This window comes from Dinoponera quadriceps, unplaced genomic scaffold (genome assembly GCF_001313825.1).
Source record: "Dinoponera quadriceps isolate SergipeBrazil2010 unplaced genomic scaffold, ASM131382v1 scaffold2600, whole genome shotgun sequence".
Lineage (NCBI taxonomy): Eukaryota > Metazoa > Arthropoda > Insecta > Hymenoptera > Formicidae > Dinoponera > Dinoponera quadriceps.
Genome location: NW_014556795.1, coordinates 96,709 through 124,558, shown reverse-complemented (window position 1 = coordinate 124,558; position 27,850 = coordinate 96,709). Strand labels below are relative to the sequence as shown.

The following is a 27,850-nucleotide window of genomic DNA, read 5'->3' as shown; positions in this document are numbered from 1 at the left end:
TAAGAGTAAGTTTTATCTTCATACGAGATTATATGTTCTTGATTACACACATGAGAATGTTATGAGTCTTGAATTGATTCTAATTTTTTTTTTTCAGCTACATAAATCGTATTACACGTTGTACTCCATTCAGAGAGCTCAAATAACAAAACGCCGGCAGCTGGGAAGCCGGATTCTTTTATTTTTCGATTAGTTTACCGCGCACGATGGGGGAAAGCAAACGTTTATCAGCGTGTACATCTTAGGATACACTCTTTTTACTAGCTATCAGCGTAGTAGTGGCCCAGTCGCCGTTGAAAAAGAAAAGAGAAAAGAGCGTCGTGCGAAACACACTCTGCTCCCGAGCCTTTCCCTGCGACTCGAAGGAACCCACGTGGCACTCACATGATTCGCTCCCAGGGCGGCCTAAGAAATATGTGACAAAGCACTTGTGACAGGATCTTCGGTGGTTCCGTGTAACCCCGTCCGTGTTGCAGCTGACAGATGCGACAAAAGTGCGCCATCAAGTGGAACAATGTGCTTCGATGGTTTGCCGGAAGCTCTGCTACTAATTGACTGAGACGCGTCGCACATTGTTCGTCGTTCCTCATATCTGCGTGAAAAAAAAAAAAACAAGTTTATTTATTATAACGGAAAAATCCCTTTTATAAATAAGTAAGCTAAATGAGCAATTGTAAACAGGCACCATACACAGAAAAAAGTGCTAGATTCAAGTAAATAATTATTCCAATATTCTCTGGTAAATTTTTATTTGAATCAAGTAAATTTTCCTTGGGTCAAATATTTTACTTAACCCTTAGCTGACACACGTCAAAATAATAACGTAATGTAATTGTTTTATTTATCAATATTGCGTCAAGCCTCGACTAATACTAGGTGACGCCACAGAACCAAATTTGGCGCGCAACTATAAAAAATTTGCGTTGAAAAACACTCTGGGGTACTTTTAACCCCGTGTGTCAGCTAAGGGTTAATTTACTTGGATCAAGTATTACTTGATCCAAATAAAAATTCGCCGAGGAGTATCAGAGTAATTATTTACTTGAATCGAGTAAATAAGTTGCAAAATACAACAGTCGAAAGGACCGAGCGGTCGAATCGTGAGGACTTATGATCGCCAGATATTCGGTTATAGAAGAAAATACTCACTCGACGCTTCCAAAAACCTATCGTACCACTGCACAGGGATCACCGGATCCGGCAACTCTCGTAGAAATTTCTTCAAGACACTAGCGATGCAATGCGGGGTGTACGGACTTAGGTCCGTATTGCAGACATCTGAAAGTATTACGTCAAGATATTGCGGCCATTTTCTGAATTATCAATGCTCCTAGTCGCGGTAAAACTGCGCGTTGACGAATGATTAATCGCGCGCGATTTTGATTGCAGTATCTATGGTTGCAGGAGACGCTAATGAGCGATGCGCTGCTATGCAGATGGAATAGCCGGTAAGTGCATTCGAATATACGATGCTGATATAAATAACTTCGGTGTATTCTAGGGGAGACCGCGGCAGGTTAGTAAAGCGTTTCGTTTATGTGCTTGTTATGAAAGAAATAATGCGAGAGGAGTCGTAAAATATACGTTCCTCTCCGGAACATAAGTACTAGTCTGCGATTTTCATTGAAATGGGGGGGGGGGGGGGGAAACGTTACAACTGACAAAGAGAAAAATGTGATTTGAGAGCAGCCGAGTAAATTTTCGAGCGTCAATACTTTCGTCAAAATGACGGTGTAATGAGAAAAATGGGGGAAAAAACAGCTCCCCTACCGAGGATCGGGCTTTCAATGCCTAGCTCTGAGTCTTGTTTGACGCAAGTAAAAACGTTATATCGTCAACTATAACGCGCGCATCGAATATTATGGCTACGAAAATAAATCTTTCAGTGTAATCGTCTGCAAAGTTTCAACACAAAATTCCAAAAAGTTACCCCTACGTCACCGCAAGGAAAAGAAAGCGTTTCGCGGAAACTCGCTTAGCGCCACCTCAAAAATAAGCAATTTATACGACGCGTTTGGGCGCGAATAAATCGCGCTAAATGCGGGACAAAGAAAAGGGTCGCTCTCTCCCGCTCGTTGTTGATGAAATCTCGATCCGTCGCGCAAAATAAGCGCTCCTTTTTCTTCCTTTTCCACAATGCACGCGCGAGTGCATCTGTGCACTCGCTGCTGCGACATTTTTGCAACGCGCGCCGAACATTGTGGAATGACTGCGCCGCGCTATTTATAGCGCGCGATCCGGCCGGCGCGGGACCGACCGTTTGTCTTACCATCGTTCAGCTTCGTTCGCAGCTCGACAGTCTGTTCGGTGCACGGGCTGCTGTGGTAAACTTTGTAGAGGTCCAGTGTCGTGTCGGCGAAGGCCTGTTCCTCGAGGGCGCGGGTGCACCGTTCCACCACGATCGGTGCCGTGCGGCTGTCAATATCGAATTGCGAGCACAGCGGCCGACCGAACACTACAAAGTGCACGAAAATGGATATCACGTCGTAACAAGCGTGCGAACTGCATCAAGAAAGATTACAATAGTTTTCGCCTCCAACTATGCCCTTTTCATGCTTTTAATCAGAAAAATCGCATTAGAAATATACATAAGGCTATTATCACTGACTAAAGGCACTGCTAGTACTGAAAATCTATAGTTCATGTTGTTCACGTAGAGATTTTCAGTACTGGCAGTGAATAGGAACGCAGTCTTAAGCGGTAAGACTAACCAATCGGTTATAATATTTCTTTAGATTCCGAGAGACGATAAAAATGTGACAATAAGTTTGCCTTTGAGCAGAAGTAACCAGGTGATCAGTTGAAATTTTCGTTACTTCTATTTAAAAGCAAACTTATCGTCACTTCGATTGCCTTTTGGAATATGTAAACCTAAAGAGATATACCGATCGACTTTCTTATTGTTTAAGTCTTATTAATTCGTCTTACATTTTCTTACGTACGAAGGCCTTAACTTAGGAAAAATAATTCTCCTATGATTTTTTCACTATAATAATTATAGTTATAAATACGAAATATACAAATGAAGGTCAACTACAAGGCGAGTAAGAGTCTGATGCCGACGTATAAACGACTACATATGACATAAACGGTTGTTTCATCAATACAAGGTTACAACAAGTCAAACGTGTCGGTAAATTAAATTAAATTAGTCGAACGTTTCGCTCTCGCTTCGGGTCATCTTCAGCGAAATTAAACGAAATAAAAAAAGTCGATGCGGCATTACAGAGATCATGAATGTAGAATGTCGTGAAACATCCCAGATAAGCAAATCGACCGGTCAGTACGTCACGTGCTGTAGTCGTCAAACCAATAAAAATGTTAAATACCAAATAAATATTACGTAACATATTACAAATATAAAGAAATAATAATATAAATAAGATATTGAAACCCAAATATTTTTCTCTCAGTGTGTCTCGAAACAATTTGAACACTTTTCTCGACGCAACGCAGCCGATGAGAGAATTTATTTCCAATTAATTTCCAAAAGCTAAGTTACCTTATTGGACCATCGGCTGCGTTCTGAATTGCGCTAAAAGAAAAAAAAAAAAAAGTATTCAAACCGTCCAGAAACCCGAGTTGACGATACGCGGCATACAAAGCTTGCACTATAATTAGAATTTCAATTGTCTAGCGTTAACTCTTGTCGGGTTGAAAGTGTCAACATCAAAGCACATACGGTGCCGATTCGCGCGACGACGAGACGGTTTCTCGCTTCTTCTCCTTGTACCCAAGACGTCGACCGCGAAATTCAGCGTGGACAAAGCGATGGCGGAATTGCGTAACACCGCAGTCGTTCGAGGAATGCTCGAAGAAGAGGAATTCCTCGACTCCTGGCAGATTTTCACAATGGCGACCGAGCTGCTCTTTCTCGCTGTTTATCGTCGTCCGTCTCTCTTTCCTCGATCTTTGCGTGTTCTTCCCTTTTTTCTCTCTCTCTCTCTCNCCCTTCTTCCCCCCCCCCCCTCCTCTTTTTATACGGCTGACGAACCTTTGACTTTATTTTCGCGCGAGGATATACGCGCCGCACGATCATATTTTCAGGCTCAATCTCTTTCTCTCTTTCTCTATCTTTCGCGAATGCCGCGCACACACGCCACTTGTACAATCAAAGACGTATACGCGTGCATTATGACAAGAGAGAGGCCGAGAATGCGGTGAACGGGTCGGAGGGAACATTGCGTAGCGGGAGGGAGGAGGGGAAATTTATTTTTACGACCGCGCGCGACAGCAACGTCTTGTTTCTTCATGACCGTATCTTCTTCTTTGAAGAAGGACGAATGACGGGGCGAGGGAGGGAGAGAGGAGAGAAAAAATCAGAATTAAAACACGAGCTGCAGACCGGGAATGTAGGCACGCACGTGAATTTTATGCACGGATGTGCACGACGGAGGCCAAGCCCCGGCTATTCGTTACGAATGTACGATCGTTCGTCGTCGCCCGCGCGAAAAAATCTCGCCCGTGTCAGGCCCGAATAAATCGCGAGTGAGTGGCATCTCCAGAATTTCGACGTGATTCGCGCCTCATATTCGCATTGCTAATTGCCGTTCCGCGGCTTCCACGAGGTGTCGATTTTGCGTTTAACCCGTTCAGCATCGCGGGTATCCGCTGCCGCGTGTGATTCAGTAGCCGAGAATACCAGCGGTACGTGGAAATCGCCAAGATCTTCGTGGAATGCGTATCCTTCGATAAAGCGTTAAGTTAGCAAATTTCTATTTCTTTCCAATAAATACAGAAGAACCAATCGATGAAAGAAATGAGGAGAAAACTGATCAGAAGCGCTCAAGTAGAAAATTAACTATTATATTTTGATAATTCAAATATAAACGAGGAACCCAAACGTGGACAAGATTAAATTTAAACGTGTAGTTTGGAGTGATGAATTTCAAAACATGGAACCGGGTAATACACCAACATCACACGCGGAGTAAAAAGTTTCGTTGAATTTACCTGACAATTAGCAAAACACGTTTGCTAATTGTCCGGTAAATTCAACGAAACTTTTGGGGGGAAAACAAAAGCGAATTCTACTCAGATACCTGTTGTAAGTTTTGCGAGAGACCGAATAAGAAAGCAAAATACAACGAAGGATCGAATTGATTGCGTCAGACGGACCTAATCGGCATGATCGCTGATATCACAAAGTTGCGCGTTGCGCACGTGACTCGAATTTTTTGCCCGAAGTGGAAATGTTATTGCCTATCGTTACACCTCGTCGAGTCCGCGCCTGCTGATGACTCGCGTGTAAGTGATTAAACGCTGCCAATTACTATAAATCAGTCTCGCAGCCGATGCCGCTACGATCGCACACGCGAGCACCGCCGTGAAAATCGCACCGGTCGATCGATCGTGCGGAGCGACGTGATGCGTTTTTTTTTTACGGCGAAAAGCGCGAAATTGGATCGGCCACGAGTGCGCAGCGTTCCCGAGGTCATTAGAGCGGGAGTTGGTTAAATCCGACCTTCCTCGGCGGATGGAGCGGATAACAAAATCAAGGGGCCCCGATTAACATCCCGTACACGAAACTGTCCGATATCACCTCGCGCAATAAGAGAGAACGAGTCCTCCTATCGTCAGCATCGCGTACAACGACGACGTCGTTGACGTTATTACGCGGTGGCGTAATTTCGAGCGGTCGATGCGTCGTACACCGCCTTTCAATATGTTGTTTTGTTACGCTTTCCTTCCCGATACACGGAAAAAAATAATTTGTTGACGCAGCAAAATGTCAGTTTTTCTCCGTGGAGTCAGCAAAACCATGTTCGTTAAAAATACTAACTGCCATTCGCTGCATATACTTTGCACAATCTGCAAGTTATTTTATATTTTACTGCAAAAACAAGATGTTACAAAACACTTATTTTCATCTTTTATAGTCAGAATTACATATTCCGAAGGATAAATTCACTCGGCGAGATTTTTTTACCCTAGCAACAGAACTTTTTCCGCTCTAGTTACAAATAATTCGGCGATGGTTAATGCCAACAAAGTTTTTCTACCGCTGTCGCGACGCGAACATTCAATAGCAATGCTGCAACAATAAAGTTATTTTCCTTCATGCTGTGGTTCAAAACACGCAGCGGATGAGTCCAATGAGAGTTTCTGAATTTCTGGGAATTACTCAAAAACAAGTTCTCTCACAGGACCACTGGCTTCGTTCCGAATTGTACTGAAGAAAAAAAAAAAAATGTACAAACTATTTCGAAAAAAATCTGCACTTCAATATGATTCGAACACTTTTTCTCGACATAGTTCGGAAAGTATTCGACATTCTTCCTTGGAGCAACGGCTTGGAACGAAAAGGCCCCGAAACAAAAGTATTGAAACCGTTTAGAGACCCGGTGTACACTTGATTTCATATTTGAATATTTTGAACATTCTTCCCTCGATACGCGACGCAGCCAACATCAACGAGAGAATCCAATGAATTTCCAGAAGCTAAGTTACTTCGTCGGAGGAGAAAAGTGTTTAAACCGTATCAAGTGTACACGAGGATCGCGCGATCGACGACGGGCAGCAGTATAGCTGGAATAAATGAATGAGAGATTAGGGGCAGCGTGACACAGCCCTGAAGGCTGGCGCCGCGGTTTTGCTATGCACAAATATTCAATTCCGTCATTGGCGCGCAACGTGCAGCGTTAATTAAATGCATCGCTGGAGGCGCGTTGACGGCGCGAACGTTGAGCCTCGCCTACGTTGTCTCTACCGATTATCGTCGTCTGGGGCATTCGCGCCGTTTAACCCTCTCCCATTGCCAAATGCACGTACATACAACGCGAGTAAGTACGTCTCTAATCGAGAAAACATCCAAGTTTGTGAATTTCGGGTGTACTTAAATACCGGCCTTAACACGCAGCACCTTCTTATTTTCTACACACGGAAAAAAGAATTCCGTTGATGCAACGTTGCCGGAGGAAAATTCGTAAGATTGCTGTTTTACCGATTCATTGCTCCCGAATTTCAGCCACTCGATCGTTAGCGATCCAGAGGTTCGTTACCAGGATCGAAATTGTTTCTCGCGCGATGGGAGTAAAATCATGTCGAAACTCATTAAATGCGAACGAGAGAGCGACTCCCACACGACGGTGGGATTTCAATGAAAGAAAGTCGTCAGCCGTGAGGTGCGCTCCGCCGAGTGTGTTCCAGGTTATCGTAACGAGATGCCAGGACGGCGTCCTTGCACGATCTCGGTTACAGCGCGCTGACGCAACCGCGAAGACAACTGGATTTTTCAACGGTTTCCGCGTCCATTAGGCGACGGACTGTACGCGCCTTACGACTACGTGACTTACCCCACGTAAACCGTCGATCCGAGTCGGCCGAGATGCAATTGCCAGGTAAACCCGTCGCCGAACACGTCCTGTGAGAGACCAGTCCGCAATCTGCGCAACGCAGAAAATTCGCGTTCAGCGCGGTTTCAGCGAGGTCAAACGGCGCGAAATGTACGGTTCGTTCCGCTGCTTGACTCTCGGTTCCATAATTAATCGCGGCGCTCGATGCGCGGGAGATTAAGTTCGCGAGACAACTTCCGTAAGTGGAAAATTTCAACAGTGGTCTCACGTAATTACGCTCGGGGGAGAAGAAACTTCGCTCGCGGGAGCGTGCAGGCTAACGATGAGAGGAAAGAATCGATTATATTCGATCTCGCGTTATCCGATTGTAGTGTACCTTGGCAGAGAAAGCCTTGATGAAAGAGGCCCCTGATGTATTTATGGCATTTACCGCACTTCTCCAGCACGCTGAAACTGTGCGGCACGAGATTGTGCGCGTTGCTGCCCGGGTAACTGAGGGAGCAGTCGGACGTCGTCGTAGTGTCCGTGTCCTCCGTCGGCTGGCAGAGCTCCTCGATGCAGACCAAAATGCTCCTCTGATGGAACTCGTCCTTTATGCCCATGTTCTGCAACAGAAATCGCACCACTCGTCTGTTCACTTTAATAGCTCGTCAACGCAGCGATATCTTCATTTGTAAATCAATCATTGAATGTCAGTGTAAAATGAATTTCAGAAAGTATTTACTAGAATTATATAATACTGAAGAAACCCAGGTTTTAAATGTCTACCTTTTACTGTCTAATAAATATCTTCTAAAAATAAATCCTGTGATATTCTCAATATTATGAATCAATATTTGTCGCAATTGTTTCAACATATGTAAGTAAGTGTCTATTTATACGAAGAAAATATCATGCTGCGTAGTTAATTATATTTCTACAGTAAATATTTGCCAAGGAATATTGGAATAACCATTTTTCTTGAACCGGGTAAATATCACTTGAACGGTAGCACTTTTTTTTTCTTTTTTTAAAGCGATATTATTGAAACTAAAACGAATCATATATTTTTTAAATAAATCAGGCATTAGTTTTAATGATACTGCTATTAAATCGAGAAGACTTGCAGCAATTACATGTACCGTTGGAAATTCGATCGATTCAACAGCATTTTTCACTTCCGTCTATAAATATTACACAACGATTATTCGATGCACGAGATAAATATTTCGACTCGAAAAATGGTGACGCCGCGCGTCCACAACCTCTGACCGACTTTGCGCCACGTGGTCGCCGCGGAAGAAGACGACGGAGGAGCTCTTCGATTCTACGGAATCGTCCAGCGGAGGTGGAGATCTCTTCTCCGCCGAAACCGCGTATCTCAGTGGCGGTTATAAATCCGCAAGGATACAGTGCGGCCAAGAGCGCGGCGAACGGTGCATGCGAGACTATAAAGAGCGGCGCGTGTCAAAGTCGAGCGGGGAGACAGTTACACGGTGACTAACGAGGGAAAATAATATGCGTATCATAAATAACCCGGGTGCTAACGACGGTTCAGCGCTTCGGAGATAGCACTGATCGAGGTCCGCTGGCCCGTCGCTCTCTCTTTTCTCGCCGGAATCGCTTCTACGTAAGGATCACGTCCCTGACCTCCGCTCAATCTCGGTCGAAATTTTAGTCCTACGTTAAGTCTACTTAATTCTATATTTATGCGCTTCAAAAGCACTATTGGTGCTCCTTTGACGCTGCAAAAGGAACTTGTATCTCCCGCGAGGAAACTTTAAATTCTACATCAAGAGGATATTCTCATTTTAAACGCCATTTTGTAAATGCAAGTTTTTGAAAATTTCTTTTTTGAAAAAAATTCTTTTTTTCTTTAAGTCATTCGAAACATTCCACATTATTCTTCAAGTGGAGAAAACGGAATAACTTCCTGTTTATATCATCAAAGAAGTACAATGGAAGACTTGACGTAGGTGGACTTAAGGTACAACTAAAATTTCATTTTGGAAAGTGCCGTTTCGCGAGACCTCGCGAAAGATCCTGAAAAATCAAGTCAACCGTGAAGCCCCTCATCGGAGGCATTATTATTTACGCCACGACACGAATTCGCTTCCTCATTCGGCGAAACGTCTAGGCGCGGCCTCGCGTTATATAAATTGCTACACCCTTTTCGAGGACGTAGCCGCGGAAAATACTGTCCAAGTGTGGCGATATCGCAAAAAGAGGGGAGATAATTCGCGGGTACCGCGGCGTAAATCAGTCGAGAGAGACGTTGAGGAGTCGGGAGCACCGCGCTCGTAAAAGGGTGAACACACGCCGAACGGGCGATCGTAATTTATACGCGTCGTTACGACCCTCTCTCTCTCTCTTCCCCGGCAGGCATCTCGTTTTCCCGAGGCAACAGGTGTCGGGTATGCGCCGCTGCACAATACCTGCACTGCACTCGTGAGGTACAATGCACCCCACGAGTTAGCGATGCGGCTCGCATTCGCGTAATGGAGACCTTCGGGAAGTCCGAGAGGCGCCTTGGCGATCGCCGGTGGAAGTCACTTGGCGCATCTCGCGCGTTAACGACATGCGAACTGACGACGTCTTCGATCGTCGGCCGCGGAAGCAACGCCACCGAACTTGAGGGAGTTCCAACGAATTCGACAATATTCGCCAATTGTTAAGTAAACTTGTGAAATCAGCCGCCTGAATTGCTTCCACCTTTGCGGCATTCCGGCGTGTGGTACGAGCATGCATTCGACGACGGGACGGTCTGCGTTCAGCTAATTGCTTTTGTTCTTTCGCGTGTTTCTACGAGCGTCTATATATTAAATTAGTATATACATACATATATATAATTTGCATTTGTACTCTTAATTATATACATACATATGTATAATTTGTATTTGCACTCTTAATTTCTATCGAAGGCCAGATAATAATACTAGCTGCAAAGCTGGTTGTCTATTCTTTTAGTCATTCAACTGCATTTTCCGTGTAATTTTTTTCTAACGCAAGTTACAGATAAGTCGACTAATAAGTATTATCATTATTAAACGACGATAATTGGCGCGGTAATTGGCAGGTGCAACGCAATTTTATTTCAAACAACAAGCGCATATACACGTTTCTCGCAGAAAACGCATTACAACTGCATCTTGATTGCGATTCAGACACATCGCAACAATAAATCGATAAAAATGTCGTATTCACTCGTGGTGCCTATTAAAATCATCGAGTGTTAATAAGTCTCCCTAGGCTAATCGACAATAAAAATGCGCGTAATCTTCGCACAGTGCAGAGCGATGTGCGTCAGTGAGTCGTAATTTTGCAACTTGGGTGCGCTCGGTGCGATAATCGTCGCGCGTTAATCGTATTATCTTAATCGACCCACATCGGCCGATGCAATGTCGCGCATGCAGCTCCTCCGAGTTCTTCGTTAATTTCGACCCAGTATTCGCGTTGCAACATTTACGAACGAGCGATATGAGCTGTTCCGCGGACGTCATCGTATGATCGGCAAGATTGCGATTTATTTCTATTCTAATTTAACAACTCAGTCGCCTTGGCCTCGCTCAAAGACAGCTCGACTCCCCTTCAGAGATAGAAGAGATAGAAGAAAAGGAAAAATAAACAATTTCGAAGCTGACGTGAAGAAAGAAAATGTACCATTATTTCGTTTCTCGCACCAATTCTATCCATCATGAGACAAAGAGATCCGATCAAGAGAGAGAGAGTACTTCCGGCAGCTGGTTTCTTTTCCGAATTATGGTATTTGGCGCGATGGAGCGCTATTTCGGCCGGCGCCACAACGCGCAGTGGGCCAAACGCTATTATTAGCGGCGACAGGGCAAAAGTAAAGTGATCGATATATTACGCGGCCGTGCGCGAGCGCCGCGATAAAATTCGACGCGGTCGTTATTTTATTCCGTGCCAAGAAACGCACGAGAAAGAGAGAGAGAGTGAGAAGTCGTGCGAAGACAGCGGAGAAAAACACGCTCCGAGAATTTCGCGGCAATTAGGCGCCTTTCGCACGTCCACCGTTTGCTCCATCTTGATCGGATTTCAACGATCAATTATTCGCTCTCGTAGGCCGAGATATATCTGCGATAGGACCTGCGAGCGCAATATTTATAAATTTATCGCTCAATTCGCCGGTCGAGAAACGAGTTCTCGATAAAACGCTCATCTCTGGAGCGAGCTACGACGGAAGGGTCAAGGAAATACGCTCTTTTATTATCTCGTCGGGCGATCATAGCGGGAGAATTTGATCCGAAGGACAGGCCAAGTGGGAGAATCAAACGATTTCTCGCGGACACACACCGTAGCGGCTCGATTAGCATGGTAATGGACAAGGAGCCTTGGCAATGCGCGCATTTTCGCCCGGAGGAGCCGGGCCGAATTCGCCGAGCGGATCGATCGTCTCGCGGAAAAATCGAAAGAACGGCGGCGTTCATTTCACGCGACGACGTTCGTGCGCAATTATTAATTAGCTCGGACGGGGGCTCCTCCCCCCTGCTCTAATTAACGCTCCCGTTCGTTCGGATTTTCAGCCCGCGACTTCGCCTTGCGATTTTTGCTATTCAAACCGCTTTTATTACCCGCCCGCGTAATTACATGGAAAACGCGGGCAATTATGGTCCGAAGAAACGCCCGTTTTCCCACGACGGCGGCGCGAGAACTCGGGCCAATACGGCCGGTCGAGTAATTCGATTGTCCGTTTCGACCCGTTACTCCGCGCGCGTAATTATGATAATGCGGCGCGTGGTAACGCGCGCGGGGAAAACGCACGTACGGATGCGATCGTTGCAGCGGCGTAGCCTACCGTGCGCTAGCTGACGCGTGATTCCACCTTCGATTTCCCGATACAGCGGGGAAAATTGTCGAAAGCGTGAGAGACCGGCCCGCTCGAAATTCTCCCTCAAATTCTACAGCACAACTGTGAGACTCTTTTCTGTGTGCCATTCGCAAGAGAATGAACGTTTCACTCAAGCTTACTCGAATCGAAATTTTCGCCCTATGTTAATTCTTATAACTACAATCGTACACAAAAAAGAAAACAAGTATTAGCTGCCACAGCTAAGAACTAGATAATTAAATTTCAGATATACGGATAGGTAGTTTTTAACTGTGGGAGTTAATTTTATTTTCCGTGTATATGGGTCTAACTTTAATGATATAATTTACTGCCATTTTGGTCACGATGATATCTCAAATGTCCGTTTTTGCTGTTTTCGGCATCAAAACAGGTTATTTTGAATACCCATAAATTTAATTTAATGATCGAAATATCGAGAGCATTTGTAGCTTCAAGATAGCATCAAAATGAAATCCGTAGAATGATGGTTCGAGAGAGAAGTTAACGAGTCATCAAAGTAGGTCTTAGTTTTAGTCTATGGGCCATTTAAGCAGGCGCAAGCTATCCGTAAGAGCATCAAAGTAGCATCGAGATTTCAACTCGGGAGATACAGGGGAATTATTCGACGAGCCTCGGGCGGGCGTGCTATCCCGACTAACCTATCTACGCCACTGAATCATTACGAATGAATCCTCTAGTCACGGAGTATAAAAGACTCTCGCGATGTAAGGAAAAGCACTTCTAGATTGAGTTTCGTAGCGCTTGAATTTCATATAATGCGCGACGACTACGGCGGCAGCGTTTATTTAACACTGCCATCGTTATGAACCGAGAGTTTAGTCAGCGGACATAAAAACGATTACGCCCGACGATAATATCGCTTTTACCGCTTCGTATATATTTTGTGAAATTTTATGTTTCACGGCGATATATGCCTAGATTTTTCACGCCGACGGCGTTTATCTAATATTGTTTCACTGTTATCGACCGCATAAGATGTATGCTTCGTATCTTATCCTCTGCTAAGTTTAGAGAAAAAAAAAATATATAAATATTTTTTTCCCTTCAATTCTGCACGCGCAATTAATGTCTTGTGATTATTGAGCGAAACTCTTGACTCGAAGAATTTCCATTACTGCTGGAAAATTTTCCGATACAAAATAATATCACGCGTGATAATAAATGTATCGTCACACCGATGACGAAACACCATAAAGTCGAAAGATCATAAATAACGAATTTTCACGATACGTTCCGTGGAGCGATAAATTATAAATTTTACATTTCGTGCGCTACGCAATAATTTCACCACAGTGTCTCGGCGCTGATAGCGATACAGAAAGCGTCGTGATTGCACCGGATTAAAATAGACGCGAGATAATAGCCACGCACAGATGTTCAAAAATTGTTAATCGAACAGCTTCGGCCGCCTTGGATGAATTATTAGCGGCTATTAGCAGTGCGTTAATAAAAAGCGCGATAATTGCATCCCGGGAATCGATGCGTCTGTTGAGAATAATTTTATTAACTGCAGTTCCTGCAGCGTCGCATTAGATTTCAAATGAGCATGTAACATTGCGAACATAAAGTCAAACGTCAAGTTTTTCGCACGGCGAGCAGAAGAAAATAGTCGGCTATACCGCTGAGCCGAAAGTGCTCGAAAGCTCGCGTCATTCGTAATTGGCGATAAAGAAAAATCAGGGGGAAGATGAGAGGAGAGAAGAGGGAAGAGGAGGATTCGATAAAGACTCGACTGTGGCGCACTAGCGGACGCTACAGGGCAATTACAAGGTCAACGGGCCAAGGAAAACGTCGTCCAGATACTCTCGACTCGAGGTCATCGCCTCTCCGGAGTACTAGCCAAAGAATTTTCGATGCCGACTACTACGACATCGAGGCGACTCGAGAGGGAGCGGGGCGAATTCTTATAAAATTTATAACGTCGGCTCACCGAACGATATCGCTCACTCCCGTATGCTTGAAATGTTTCACGATCCTCCTTGGAGGATTTTCCCTTTAAAACGACCATCATTATCAATATGGTAATATCTAATTAAAGCGACTCACCATGAGCTTCTCCCGATCCAGATGAGGCAAATCGCTGCCTTTGATGTCCTTCGACTTGAAGACGTCCGCATAGCGATACAGGTTTAGGGCTGACATCCATTCCACGACATTTAATGACGTCCATTCACTGACGGGCTGCAAAAAAGAAGCGAGACGTAGGTGGGCACCGATGGCATAAGAATCAGCGATCGAGCCAAGTCCACTTGCGTACCAAGTATCTAGGAAGATCGCCGCCCGCATATTGTACGTACGTAACGTGCAAATGTCACACGAGCGCATATCTAAAGCTGATTTTGCGCTATTGGCGATCGTCCCGACCGCACTGTATAAATTATAAAAAGACATACTGAAACAGGCCTGGAAAGATAATCGACGACGAGTGACGTAAACTCGTCGTCTCAACGCGCGAGACTAATCGAGTCCTCGTTCGGAAAAGTGAATAATGGCTCTTAAAGTGTCTCCCGTTCATCAGTCGATACACGTGTGTGTCGTTATCATCGAGATTTTCGAAGGAGATGCACAACGAGAGAAAAAATAAACAATATTTACTCGGTGGGGGTACTAATTACACACACGCGCGCGCGTGCGCACGCACTTATAATAATATATATATTTCTACATTTATTTATATTTCTACATTGAAAAAAAAAAATAATTTAAGCGAGAGAAAATATAAATTTTCTTAAATATGTGGCTTTTCATAAAAATAACTTTCTTTATCCTATATATATGAAAATGACTCATTTTTATTCCATATATATATATTTAACTAAAAAAATTTAAATTTAAACAAATATGTTACTAGTACTTATTGAATAAACATTTTGTATTTTTTTTAGATATTTTATCTTTCAATGCACAATTACCGTTTTGATTCTTTTCTAAATTGCAACTCTAGAATCACTTTGTAGGATGACTTACGTATCAGATTAGAGGAATCATAGTTCGTTAATCGGCTGAATTAGAATAAAAATACGAAAGTGGAATAATTTCGATTTCTTCGGACGTATACATAGATGAAATCTCGAGATATCTAACGTCTCGGTATGTATGATAAGTGGCGTTTTATCGGATTAATTACGACACTGCTTTTCAAGCTGTCGCATTTTCTTTAATTAACAGCTGAAATATTGTTATAGATAATGTAGTTTCTCAAATAACGCTTTACGATATAATACGGAATTTAAGGAAAAAAACCGCCGTTATCTTGCCACGGTATGTGTGCAAAGAAGGGGGATAAATCTTGTAATTTCCTCCGGAATAAACGTATCAGTTTTTTTTTGGAACATACTTTTGGAACATACTTTTATTCAATATTATTTCCCGACTACGATACAAGCTATCTCTATTGACGCTCAGCAGAAGTAACGTTCGTTTATACGGTTCTTTAGTACAGACTTAATGAAAAACGATAATAATAGCAACAAACATCTCCTTTCCGGATATTCTTTTCGCGAACAAGTGCCACTGTCTGGTCAAACCGATCGTCAAGGATTACGTAAAAGCCACGTGCGCGAAACGTCTTCTGATTTTCTCGATCTCAAAGATAAGGCGTTGAACGGGCCGTAGTTTAAGGTACCACGCGACCGGCCGATTAGATAAATCGCTTCGCGATCGCGCGACGAGACGGAAGGAGGAGAGGAGAGGCGAAGCCTCCATGTGCCGGTCTCTATCGGGAGGCCGATAAAGCGAAAGCGTAAAAAGCGAGGGAAAAAGAAAACGTAACCTCCCGTCGTAACCCCGAGTCCGCGATCGTGATGACAGCCGCGAGATAAGCCCCGTCGTCCGAATAATCCGTGCCAGCCGCGCGCGTTCGATTAATCTCCGTCCGGATCGCCTCCATCTCACGCTATCCCACGGATCGAATCGCCAATTTTTACGGCTCCAGCCGCGTCAGTTTAGCGCGTTCGCTATGTGGGAATTTACTTTGCGGAAGTTATCATCCGCGACGGAAATCCTGTCGTGATAAAGTACCGGGGCGGAGACAGAAAGATTCTCTTTCGAGAGGAAGAAAAGCGAGTTTCTTATTAACGAATTCGCGAATTTAAACCTCGAATAACAAGGTTGGATCGACCATTTTCTAATCTTCTTGTGAAGCGTTATTTGAACTTAGCAAAGTGAACGAACCGTTTTGATCGGAGGAAGCAGGATTTCCGTGACCCAAATTCAGTTCTTATAACCAGAAATATTTGGTAAATTCAACCGAACTTTTCTTCCGTGCATATTTTGAATATTTTTTAACTTGTTGTGAGAATAAAGAGCGCCCAGTCCACAAGATTAGTTGAGAAAACTACAAAATGGTTGCCGGTTGAAACCTTGTTATTCGAGGGTTAAATCACGGAAGGATCTGTTCTATTTCGACGAGTCTAACGATACGCGCGAAAATCACTTTTGACTCGTTCAACTTCGCGTTGGGAAGTTGCGCACCACGATGATCGGAGCAATAGTCTAACGATTATACGAAAGATTAAAAGCCTCGCGCCTGTCCTAAAGATCGAATATCGTTCCTCTCCTTAGCATCATCTCCAGAAACGAGTCGTGCACTGCGCCGATTAGAGATAAATGCATCGAACTTACTCCACTTGATCCGTTCAGTCATCTGTGACCCGTATAACGTACCGATCCATCGCCGTGAAAGGCCATTTCAGTTTTTTTTTCTTTTTTACGTCAATTAAGAGATTTAAGGAGCGATTAATTGCTGCCCATGTTCGCATGATTGATCTCATTGTAGCTTTCATCCGCGACTTCCAATCGAACGATAGCGCAAGGAGATGGGAATGATTATTTACGTAACGCAATTTAAACAAGTATTCTCGTGTATACAAAAAAGACAGGCGCGTTCACTTATTTCAGCTTACGAAAAAATGAGGGCAATATTCGGATCCCTNCCCCCCCCCCCCCTCCCCTTGGTTTGATGCCGTCAAATTTAGGTCGTTACGCCATCGAGCAGGTCTCGCCCTGATAACGAAACGTCGTTCGCGCGCTTTATGTAAAAGTCGCGGCTAGATACGCGCCTTGGGATGGATTTTCGTAGCCGACAGGTAGCGGCGATAGTGGAAATTTCCTTATGCCTGGACAGGCATCGAAACAGTTAGGTTTTCTCTTATATGGAGGCGTATGACAAAGTCACTAAAATAGATCAGTTTCTCTCTCGAGCCGCCGCTCGGATCTAGTCGAAAACTTTCGAGAGATTCCATTAAACCAGTGTCAGGAATATCGCGGTAATCCGTGATTTATTCTCATGATTTATACTCTTTCGGCACACACATCTTTTCGCCGAGCAATAATAAGAGATATTTTTATGTATTTAAAAAAAGCAAAAGGTCAGAGGATGAAGGATTTATCCAGACGAAGAAAATTCTCGGGAGAATTTTTTTCTACCGTTACGAAGAAGAAATACTTTTCCTTATGTACAACGGTACGTAAGAAAAGCGCTGGAATTATTCCTTAGCGAATTTTTATTTGAAAGCTAATATTTAATTATTCCTTAGCAAATTTTTATTTGAATTAAATACATTCCACTCAAGTAAATATTACTATACCAAGTAAATATTGTGGCTAAGGAGTACTGTAGTAATTATTTACTTGTATTTAGCATTTTTTTTTCGTACACGGCGAGATTTTTCGAATTTCTAATGCTTCGCTCAGAATGCGTCAAACATAATCGCTTAGATAAATTCTTATCACAAGATACGTTACTTTCGAGCTTTGATCTTGATCGCACATTTTCACCCGCTGTGCGACGTTTCGATATAAAAGAGAAGCCGGCTGTTCCATTCAGATTTTTCGCATCACGAGTTTGCCTCGAGCATCGCGCAAGATTTCTGCACGCTTTTGTTTCACCGAACTGTGATAGTGCATGCGCGAGAGATAATTCGGTCTGTCTAAAAATGTCACGAAACGTCTGTGTGTGCGAAAGAGCTACGAGCCGTGAGACGAGCCGGCCGACGTATTGCAGAGTATTATGCTATGCAAAATAAAGCCGGTCGATGTTGCAAAGTAGATATGTTGTGCAAGATAGTCGTGGAATCAATGATGTGTCACCGAAGAATATTCAATACAATAATTGAGCGAAACGAGCGATTTAAAGTAATTGGTCCGTAGAATGTCGGATTTTCAATGGTGATATTAAAGAATCCTTACATAAGTTTATTATTTACTGATAAAAAATGTTTGTCTATAATTTTATTTAACTAAATAATAAATGTTAATTTTATGCGCAAAATTAAAACAAATATAATATTACAAACACGGAAATATTATTTATTTCTTATTTTTCTTATTAATGTTTTATTTATACGTTAATTGAGCTGAGGTAATAAAGGCACGTAATAGAAAGTGATATATTGAAATATATAATATTAAAATACTTCCTACATGTATATATTGCGGATATTACTATAAGTTGTAAATTTCTCATGGTTATATTTTTAAAACGGAAAGTGATCGATAATTCTTAAATTGTTATATAACGTTTCTACATTAGTACCTTAATAGTAGTTTTTCATAAAAATCCTAAATATGATTAGAGAAAATGCAGCTAAAATTTATGAAAATTTCGAAGAAAATCTCGAATCGATAACGAGGATCGAGTCGCGAATCGATAACACAACCGAGGCGTAGAAAATTTGGACATGAAACCCGTTCTTAGCGTTCTAGCTGAAATAGTGTTATTCTGGAACTCCGTTCCTTTCCCCTTCAACGGTAGGTTATATACTTTCAGAAACAATGAATGGAATAAGGAACAAGAAATTAAATTAAAGGGAATAAGTCATAGTTTGAAGTACAATGAAAGGGACAGAGAGCGTTTTAAAACGAAATGATCACCTTTACTATTTTCTAACGAATCCCTACAGTCATCATTAACACTCTTATCATTTTTTTCATAATTATTGATCGATTTAAACTGACTTTCATTTGTATATTTTGAAGATTAACTTTCAGCTCAACTACCAAACTATCCTATAAGCGTATAAATGATAAGGAATAGAACGGACGTTCCTGCTTTTCTTTATCGCGAATTGAAGCGTTCACACGTCGAAATTTAACTTCTTGCCCCTCACCTTCTATATTGAATTTTTTCATCGCGTCTGATATACACTTGTTTTAGCCCGAAAAAAGTTCTCGTGTGCAACTTAATTCAGCTAAGAAGAACAGGGGCGCGAGTGCAAGGCGGTAAGACACAAGCAAATTGACCGATCAATTATTCTCCTTACGATCGGAGAATGATCGATTCGTGCGTCCGAACGAGTAAAAATGTAAGCGGAACGTCTCGAAGCAGAGCGAGGTCTGACATACCTTGTCTTCATCGTGAACCTGGCCCGGCAACGCGTGACCCTTAGTACTCCATTGGCACAGGTGCTGGCCGCCGTAGTCCGAGCACACGACGTGGAAGCACGCATGGCACTCTGCGGGACATAGAGAACCACACATGCAGCAGCATAGATTATCGCACACCGTTCGCCGCCCTTCGAGGGCGGCCCTGCTCTTCGCGACGTCTTCCGTCACGGTTAACGCACCGCACCAACACATGTACCGATGAAAAGACACCGGTCTCGCGCACGTGATAAGCTCGCTCTCGACGCCGTCCGACGACGCGTCGCCGCGCGTCGTCCGCTCCTCGAGCTGCCTGCTCGGCTGGTTATTATTACCAGCGGCGTACCACCTGGACGACCTGGAGGCCGCCCGCGCGACGTCGTACAACTGGCCGACGTCGCCGTACGCGAGGATCTGCAGCTGCACGCTCGGCGAGCCGTTCGCGGTGGCCGACGACGAGGACGCACCGGCACCCTTGCGCAGCATGTAGTTGTCGGAATCGACGGCCAATAGTCGCGACATGCCCGTGGATTTCGCGTCGCCGGGGCTGCCCTTAGGCGAGCCCTTCGGCTCGAGCCAAGAGGATACGCCTTGCTCGTCGGGGAACGCCGTGCCGGCGTTCGTCGCCATCGGAGGAGCGAAGAGCTCCTGGAGCCTGGTCTGATGGTGCGTCGCGGCCGCGACGGATGCGCTCGTGGCACGCTTCATCGTCGCCGACCATGAAACTAGGTCTTCGCGTTGCCGCTCCCAGGCGAGTCATGCTCCTCCCGCGAACCGTCCAAGTCGCCCGACATCCTTCCCGAGTCCTGGCTGATCGTCGGGTTCGTTGATCCGAGGAGACTCAAGGCCGCGGCATATTTATCCAGCGGGATGCGATTCTTCGCTCGTTATCGTATCGTCGTTATTTTTAATAGAGAGATCGGATAGAGAAGAAACACGCACACAGAGAGAGAGAGAGAGAGAGGAGGAGAGAGCCGCTCCCGTGGGTGTGACCTCGTGTAAATTCGTTTTCCATAAATCTCACTCCTACCACTCGCTCGTAGTCGCGCGCTCTCACACACGACCTTTGTATAAACGCCGAGATTCGCCGAGCCGAACGAAACCGGTTTTGTCAAGCAACGACACCGAACGATTTTCAGCGTAGCCCCGCGCAAAGATCCTCGTGGCTTATCAAGCGCGATCGGGAGTAATCCCGGCTGGGAAGAGCGCCAGGAGGCTTCCTCTCCGGGAGGATCGACACGTGCGCGGTGAAGGATCGAATTGGGAGTCACTAATAGCGTTGAAACAACCGTCGAGTCAGCGGCTCGAGCTGCTTATCGCACGCGCTCATCAGCAAGTAGGGTCCTCGTCGTGTCTGTTAAAATGCGCTCGCCTCTAATCTCCGCCAATGCCGGCGATACAACTCGATCGGCCCATCAAGGACGCTTCCTTTCTTTCTTTTTCCCATCCGATCACCGTAGGACTGGATTATTGACCGTCTTCTCCGTTCTCGCGCGATCACGGAGGGATTCTCGATCGGACGACTGTGGTATCCTCCTCGCGCCGATCGGTTTCTTCTCGGAACGAATCGTCCTTATCACGTCCACCAGAAGGCCGCGACTGCCGCTCGCGGACGCCCCGTCGGATCACCGCCGTCCCGACGCTTTACCGACCGCGAGTCAGCCGGCAAGGTAGACCTCCCTGTGAGTTGGCCGCTTCCACCCGGTAAGGTGTCGGTCTACGCATCCCTTCCGGCTGGAGCCCGTCCTCGTTCGGTGCGAAAATATACGGGCAAACACGTACGCACGTACGCACGTACCCACGTACGTACGCACGCACGCACGCAGCCTCTCCGGTATGGAAAAGTCCACTGCACTTTTTGCGGCCCGCACCACACTCCTCGCACGTACGTACACCTATCTTTCTTTTCCTTCCCCCCTCTCGTCCTCTCTAACGCGCACAGCCGGTCTCTACATGTCGCCAACCTGCCTTCCTCCTACTCCGAGCGACTATCTTCCGCGAGCGTACGTTTTGGGCTTTCACCCGAAGCGATCCACCGGCGACGAGATCGGACAGTCTCTTCTCGGTTCTACTTGCAGATACGCAGCTGCCCGTCTCTCCTCCTGGAGGATCGGCCCGCTTCTCCAATTGGACGGACGAGGTTCGTCTTCTTCCTGGCCGCGGAGCAGAATATCACACCGCCGGCGAGGCGCACAGCTGACCGGCCGGTCTTCCAAGCTCGGTCAATAGCCATAGCAGTCGCGAGCTGCCGAGGGTAGCTCATGCTCGGCGCAACCGCCTCGGCAATCTCCGACGCTCCTCGGTTCTTCCCGTGGCCTTTACGCCGAGCAGACTCGTGCTAGGACGACGTCGGGGCCCCGAGCCGTTTCGGCCCGATCGAACTACCGGGATGGAAATTTCCTGCCGAACGCGAGAATCCTGCCCATCGCGTAACAAAGAACGGATTAGGAGGAGAGCGCGTGCCGATGAAAATTATACACGTCTCTGGATGAGAGAGAGGACTCTACTCGATGGAGCTTCGCACTGAGAGAGCTCCTCCTGATTCATTGATGGAGACGCGTCTTTCTCGCAAACGCCACTTCGTTATGCCCGATCAAATCGAGAAAGAGAATGATCGGAGTGAAAATAGCGGTAACATGTGCTTTCGGCCAAAGCCCGAACTCGCTCTTTGTTCCTGTGATCAAAACGCTGTCCTAGAAAAATTCGAGCAGTCGCGAATTTTGTCTTTCGCGGCATTTTGTGGACGATAATCAAATTTGCATGCTAATGCCTTCGAGCTTTCTTATCAGAAAAAAGTCACGCAATTTCGAAGGTCCTCGGGTGGAATTTCACTGCGAGGGGCTTCGTCTCCACGGATCTTCTCAAGACCGATCGAGTTCCCACGTCAATTTTCCGAAATTGAATCCACTTCATCCTTTGGTTCCTCACGCGATAACAGATCAGTCGTTCTCTTCCGATGATTCCGTGCGCGACATTTTCGGCAATTCGTTTCCCAAGCCTCTTCCTCGCAGTTTTTCCGCGGATTATTTGTTTAACGAAACAGCGGCGGGCGAAGAGACCGCTTCGCAACGGATATTGATCGGGCAACGAGAGCGAGCGTTGACATGAATTTTATAGTTAACGTGGCACGCATGGCTGACGGAGGTTGATAATGTTCGATCAAACCTACGCGTCATTGAGCAAATAAATCCCGGAAACAAAGGCGGACAAATTTGTGCGACAAAAGATATTTCCACCGCGCGAAAAAAAGTTTCCCCAAGTTTATTTTATATTAAAAGCACACCCGCACTTAAATGTTACTGTCAGTGAGAGCGTTTTTACAAATTTTACATCACTGACGCTTTTAGGAAAGGAAACATCGTCCGTCCGCCTTTATTTAACACTTCTTCGATCGGTTGCCTAACTTGTAATACGATTCCGGCGATTAACGATAAACGATCGTCGAATCGCAATCGGTCTGTCAACTGGGGATCACTCTTATCTAAGACCAGCTGTGATAAAGGATCGGACACCTAGCATCTGTCGTAGTATCTTCAATTTAGTTCGCCAAAGATTGTCATTAAACAGATGATACATCGCACAACGAACAGTATGTCAACTCACTCTGTTACATATGTCGTTCGAAGTGTTCGATCCTTTTATACGAAATTCATTCGTGTCAGACAATATTTCCCAAACTTATGCTCCGTGATCAATCGAAATGCGGGATAATTATGAAAATGGTTAAAAAACAATTATCTCCTCCCTTCTCTCAATTAAATCATTCCCAAACGCTCGGAAAGTTTCCGCGCAGCTGGGTGGAAGAAATTCGTTCGATTAACGAGACGATCCGAAGGGAAGAAGCCCTTTGTGATCGGCATACTCGATCGAGCGTTAACATCAATACCTTTAGTGGACGATCCTTTTTTTTATTTTTTAAGAGAGCAAATCGCGCCCTTCCAAGGGGCCCTTTACGAGCGAACCTGACTCTCGCTCTTATCGTAAAAGCGCGTTGCGTGGGCTGACGCGAGCGAGCGGGTGAGCGAAGGGACAGGGAAAGGGACGTGAAAGTGAAAAGCGACTTTCCGAGCCAGCGGTGTGGCGAAGGGTCCCTGGCGACGAAGGATGATCGAACCCTGCGGGCGCGCGTGCGCATCGTGAGAGGCACGTCCTGTTCAAGGTCACAGGGCCGCCCACGCAATACAGTCGTCCCTTTGCGAAGACCCGGTGCCCTTTATCGAAATTCGGCGGATCGATCGTCGTGATTACGCGTGAGCTTCTTCCCTCCACGCGCGTCGCCCGAATGAATACATATTTTTCGGCCATTCAATTTCAGGGAAAAATCATGGTTGGAGTAGTGCACGTTGCAATCGATATGAGTGCGTTGGGTCGAAATAAGATTGAAAAAGAAATGATACTTTTCAATTATACTTCGATATTAAGTCTTCAAGGATAGAAAGAAAGTTCCTACACATTTCTCCATTGTTCTTGCCTGTAAATAAATAAGTGAATTAATTTAGAACATTGTCCGTGAGATTGTTTGTGCGAACTCGATTAGATCTCAAGGTTTCGATCAACAGTATCGCTAGATACTTGTAGCACTCCGAGATCGTGTTCCATCGTTTCGAACGACATACAGGCCGAATCGGCAGCTGAAACAACACGAGACAAAAACCGAGGGTCCCCGGATGCCGGCGAGTGTTTACGCGCGAATTTCAACGACTCGCGAACGATCGCGGATTCCAGCGATCCGCGTACATTCATTTTCAGCCGTCGATAAAGCGAAAAGAAGAGAGACGTTATTTCACTTTTACGTTGCTTGTTGTTGAACTTAAAAATACCCAAAGGTCCGTAAGGGTTAGATACTTCCGAGTGGGAGACAAACACCGAGGGAGAAGGTTTGTTTTCGACGACGAGGCTGCGCCGCGAATTGCGCGTGCGATACGCCGCGCGAACAGAACGGAGCAAAAAGCGAAGCGTTCGTATTATACGAGCGCGTCAGCGTTACGTTGTCGCAATTTAGCGACCGACGGAAGTCGCGCAGACGGAAGCCGTGTCGTCTTGTTTGAGCACAGTTTCGTATCCTTTAATCCTACTTTTATAAAAACTCCAAGCGACAAACGCGACGCTCGCCGATGGAACACGCTGGCTCGGCGTTAATTTATCTGTACCGAGAAATGTTGCGTTAGAAAAATCACGGCTCAGCTGCAGTTATTGTAACCCGAATTTCGTTGCGTTAATCGCTCCATCAAGACGAAAAAAAAAACAACAGGCGCTACGCAAGTGTGACAAAGTACTTCGAAAAAGCATACTCGAATTTTTGTCCTACATTAAGTCTTCGAGCGGAGAAATAACTTCCCATGCGTTTTCTTCCTCCTGAAGACTTAATGTAGAGTTCAAAAGTTCGGATTCTCGCCTAATTTGAATCTGATATGCGGAGAGAGATTATCGTTATTTTCGACTCGTTTCAACCACGAAAACAGCAAGTTGCATGTATTATCACTGACTATGATAACATTTACTAGAAAAATAATTCTTTCACTACGATGACTATAGTCAGAAATATTTTTCTCTCAGCGCAATAACAAATAACGATACAATGAAATGTATTGTGGACATTTGACGCACGGTTACGCCGAGTTAAAGTAACTAATGACCGAGCGGAGCGAGCACGAGATCTCGTGTAACTCGAGCTGTTATCGCGTTCAACTGCTAAACGAGCACGCCGAATACGTCCGGAATTTTTGAGACGCGCAGAAATTACTCCGTTCAGTCGCGGGATGCAACGCCGACGTGTTATCTTAATTACTCGCGAATTGTCCGATCGCCGGGCTGCTTAGGCGCGGGATTAGCGAGAAGACGTCGTGCTCGATTATCACGTTGCAATTTGCAAAATCACGTGCGAGTAGACTCGCGCGTTGCATTATGTAACTCGCGGATACTTCGGACATCGATAATTAAACGCATAATCGCCTTCGATGACGAAGCCGCTGGGACGTCTTTTTCGCCTTGGAAATTCTTCAAATCCTCCCGTGATTTGCCTTCGCATAGAAATTTCTTGCGATTTTCCCGAATACGACGTAAATTCTGTGATATAATATCCAAGATTATTATTTGAATGTAGAAAAAGAGCTGAATATTTACTTAATTCGAGTGGAAATTCGCTAAAGAATATTGGAGTAATTGTTTACCCGAATCGTTTATCCACGTATGTTTAAAACGTTACACCTCGCAACGAGAACCTGTGGGCGTTTAGATGTTTTCCAACCTAAATTCCGTAATTATTTAAGGAAATCGGATTTCGGGATCCAAATTAGATCGCAGGAAATTTTTCATGCGGGTCGAGCGAAATAAAAACCTGATGGGAATTCAATCGGCGAGTTAATTCAAGCCGATTCGACGTTAATTAATTTATCCGGACCGTCCGCGATCGAGCTGTGTAATCGGATGTAAAGCAACGGCCGTCCGAGAGGAAGGACGGCCATCCTCGGGGAATCCCGAATTTCCCATAGCAACGTGACGGTGCACTCCATTACCCATGACCTCCGCGCGAATCAATGCAGCTCCGTGCATCCCGGCGTGCAGCCCGAAATGCGGCCGTAGGCTAATAACCGCGGCGGAAATTGAGTCCGAGTTTCGTCAAAGCCATCCGCGAGTTTGGGATCCCGAAAATTCGGGCCGATTTTTCGCGCAAATTGTGTTTTCGGTCGGGACGTTAAATCGAGAAGAATATCAAAATCGCGCGTTGCGACACTCGGGGCTCGACGTGTCACGCGACGAATCGATAGAATCGTCCCGTTGTATATTAGACTACTAAAGTATCTACGAAAGGTTAAAAGCGACCAGACAAGACGGTGCACTTCCTTAACACGCGCTCGCGACGACCCGAGTTCACTCGCTTCCTCACGCGTCGCGCGAATAATGGGAAGCATAAAGTTGATAGACGCCGGGTCAGCGGGTTAATGAGTCACGGCTTTCGAAACGACGCATGAAAATCCGAAATGCTCCGTGGAGAGACGCGCAGTTTCGTCTGAGGAGCCGGGAGTTATTCATCGGAATTGCAAAAATGTCTACTTAAGAATGCCGCGGACGAATGATTTTATCGCGAGCGAGTCGAGAAGGACGCGACACCGTGAAGGAAAAAAACCCACGTTTATTAGGGGTGGTACCATTTCGGAGCTCCGAAATTTCGGTATGAGAAGATTAGAAAGTATCAGTTTAGATAATTTGTAGACTGCTCAGGTGAAAAATAGCGCGACGGAAACAGGAGTACGTTCTCGAATAGATCGAGACAGGAGCGAGGTGGGATTTTCGCCTCGAGGAAGCTGTAAAGATACGCGTCTGACGATGGATATCGAAGGCCAAAGTGAAGCCCGAGCTAATCACTGATCTCAATCGGTTTCATAAAAACTCGCGTCGGGGCGAGACTGGAACGAGCGCCTCGAGGGGACTATAAAATTACACATTTGTTAACGGAAAGACATCTCGATCGTCGTTAATAATAAACTTGTAATTAATAATTAGTTGGGACCGCGCGAAGGAGAGATTAAAAGGTCCTCGGGAGTCCCTCTCTCCAGGACGCGATCGCGACGCTCGAAAGTGCTCCGAAAGAGGGAACCCGCTCGCGCGAACTGGACGAGTTAATTTTAGTTTAATCGACCGACCTGATACGCAGAGAGCCCGCGTACGAGCGACGGTGCACGTACGAGGAGCGTGCACGACAGCGAGTTATACAAGGTGTCATCGAGCGAATGCGTTCCGAGGACAAAGCGAATTTTCGACTGATATTGCGCGAATAACCGTCGCGCGGGAACAATGTGTACACGATATATATCGATAGATTGGAAAATTAATTTCACCAGATTTAGGTTTAGACCTAATCATTTGGTTAATATGTGCTCGACGAACCGTTTGATTACTGCGACCAAAAAATTTAATACCTTGATAAAAATAGAGATGAGAAAAAAGTTGCTCCTACGAAATCTCGGACTTTCAATGCCGCAGTCTACACTGCATCCATCCGAATGTGTTATTTTTCCATATACATAAATGTCATTTATCTGAAGTTTTCTTTACCGTGCTTCTTGCCGTTTTAGATCACTTAAAACGTTCGCTCGTATTAAATTATAAGTCAAATCGTGTTAAATGACGGCAAGAAATGTATAAGGAAAGCCTCGGCTAAAATAACACATTTATAATGTAGCGCCTTACCTACCGAACTCTGAATGTTGCGGCGCGGTAAAAAAACATTTTCAAATTTTGCGTTAAATTTTTAACATACGTATTAATTTAACATATTTTGTATTTGATATGTTGTGAAAATTTTTCCAGAAACCAGAAGAAATTGGACAAATAATTTGATTGC

At 45.1% G+C, this 27,850-nt stretch overlaps 1 protein-coding gene across 3 annotated transcripts in view; it reads right to left on the bottom strand.

The window, feature by feature from the left end:
* LOC106748226 (phosphatidylinositol 3-kinase regulatory subunit alpha) overlaps positions 1–27,850 on the bottom strand; it is a 46,883-nt gene that overhangs the window by 6,347 nt on the left and 12,686 nt on the right. Inside the window, exons 1-8 of one of the 3 annotated variants that reach the window (XM_014626551.1) lie at positions 23,110–23,531; positions 19,489–21,924; positions 14,191–14,325; positions 7,672–7,900; positions 7,296–7,385; positions 2,270–2,455; positions 1,150–1,278; positions 385–592 (exon numbers count right to left, since the gene is read on the bottom strand). In XM_014626551.1, the coding sequence (XP_014482037.1) occupies positions 385–592; positions 1,150–1,278; positions 2,270–2,455; positions 7,296–7,385; positions 7,672–7,900; positions 14,191–14,325; positions 19,489–20,214 (1,703 nt within the window). In that variant the 5' untranslated portion in view covers positions 20,215–21,924; positions 23,110–23,531. Of the gene's footprint in view, positions 1–384; positions 593–1,149; positions 1,279–2,269; positions 2,456–7,295; positions 7,386–7,671; positions 7,901–14,190; positions 14,326–19,488; positions 21,972–23,109; positions 23,532–27,850 lie in introns of those variants that run through there. The other 2 variants (XM_014626553.1, XM_014626552.1) reach the window with 2 other exon arrangements.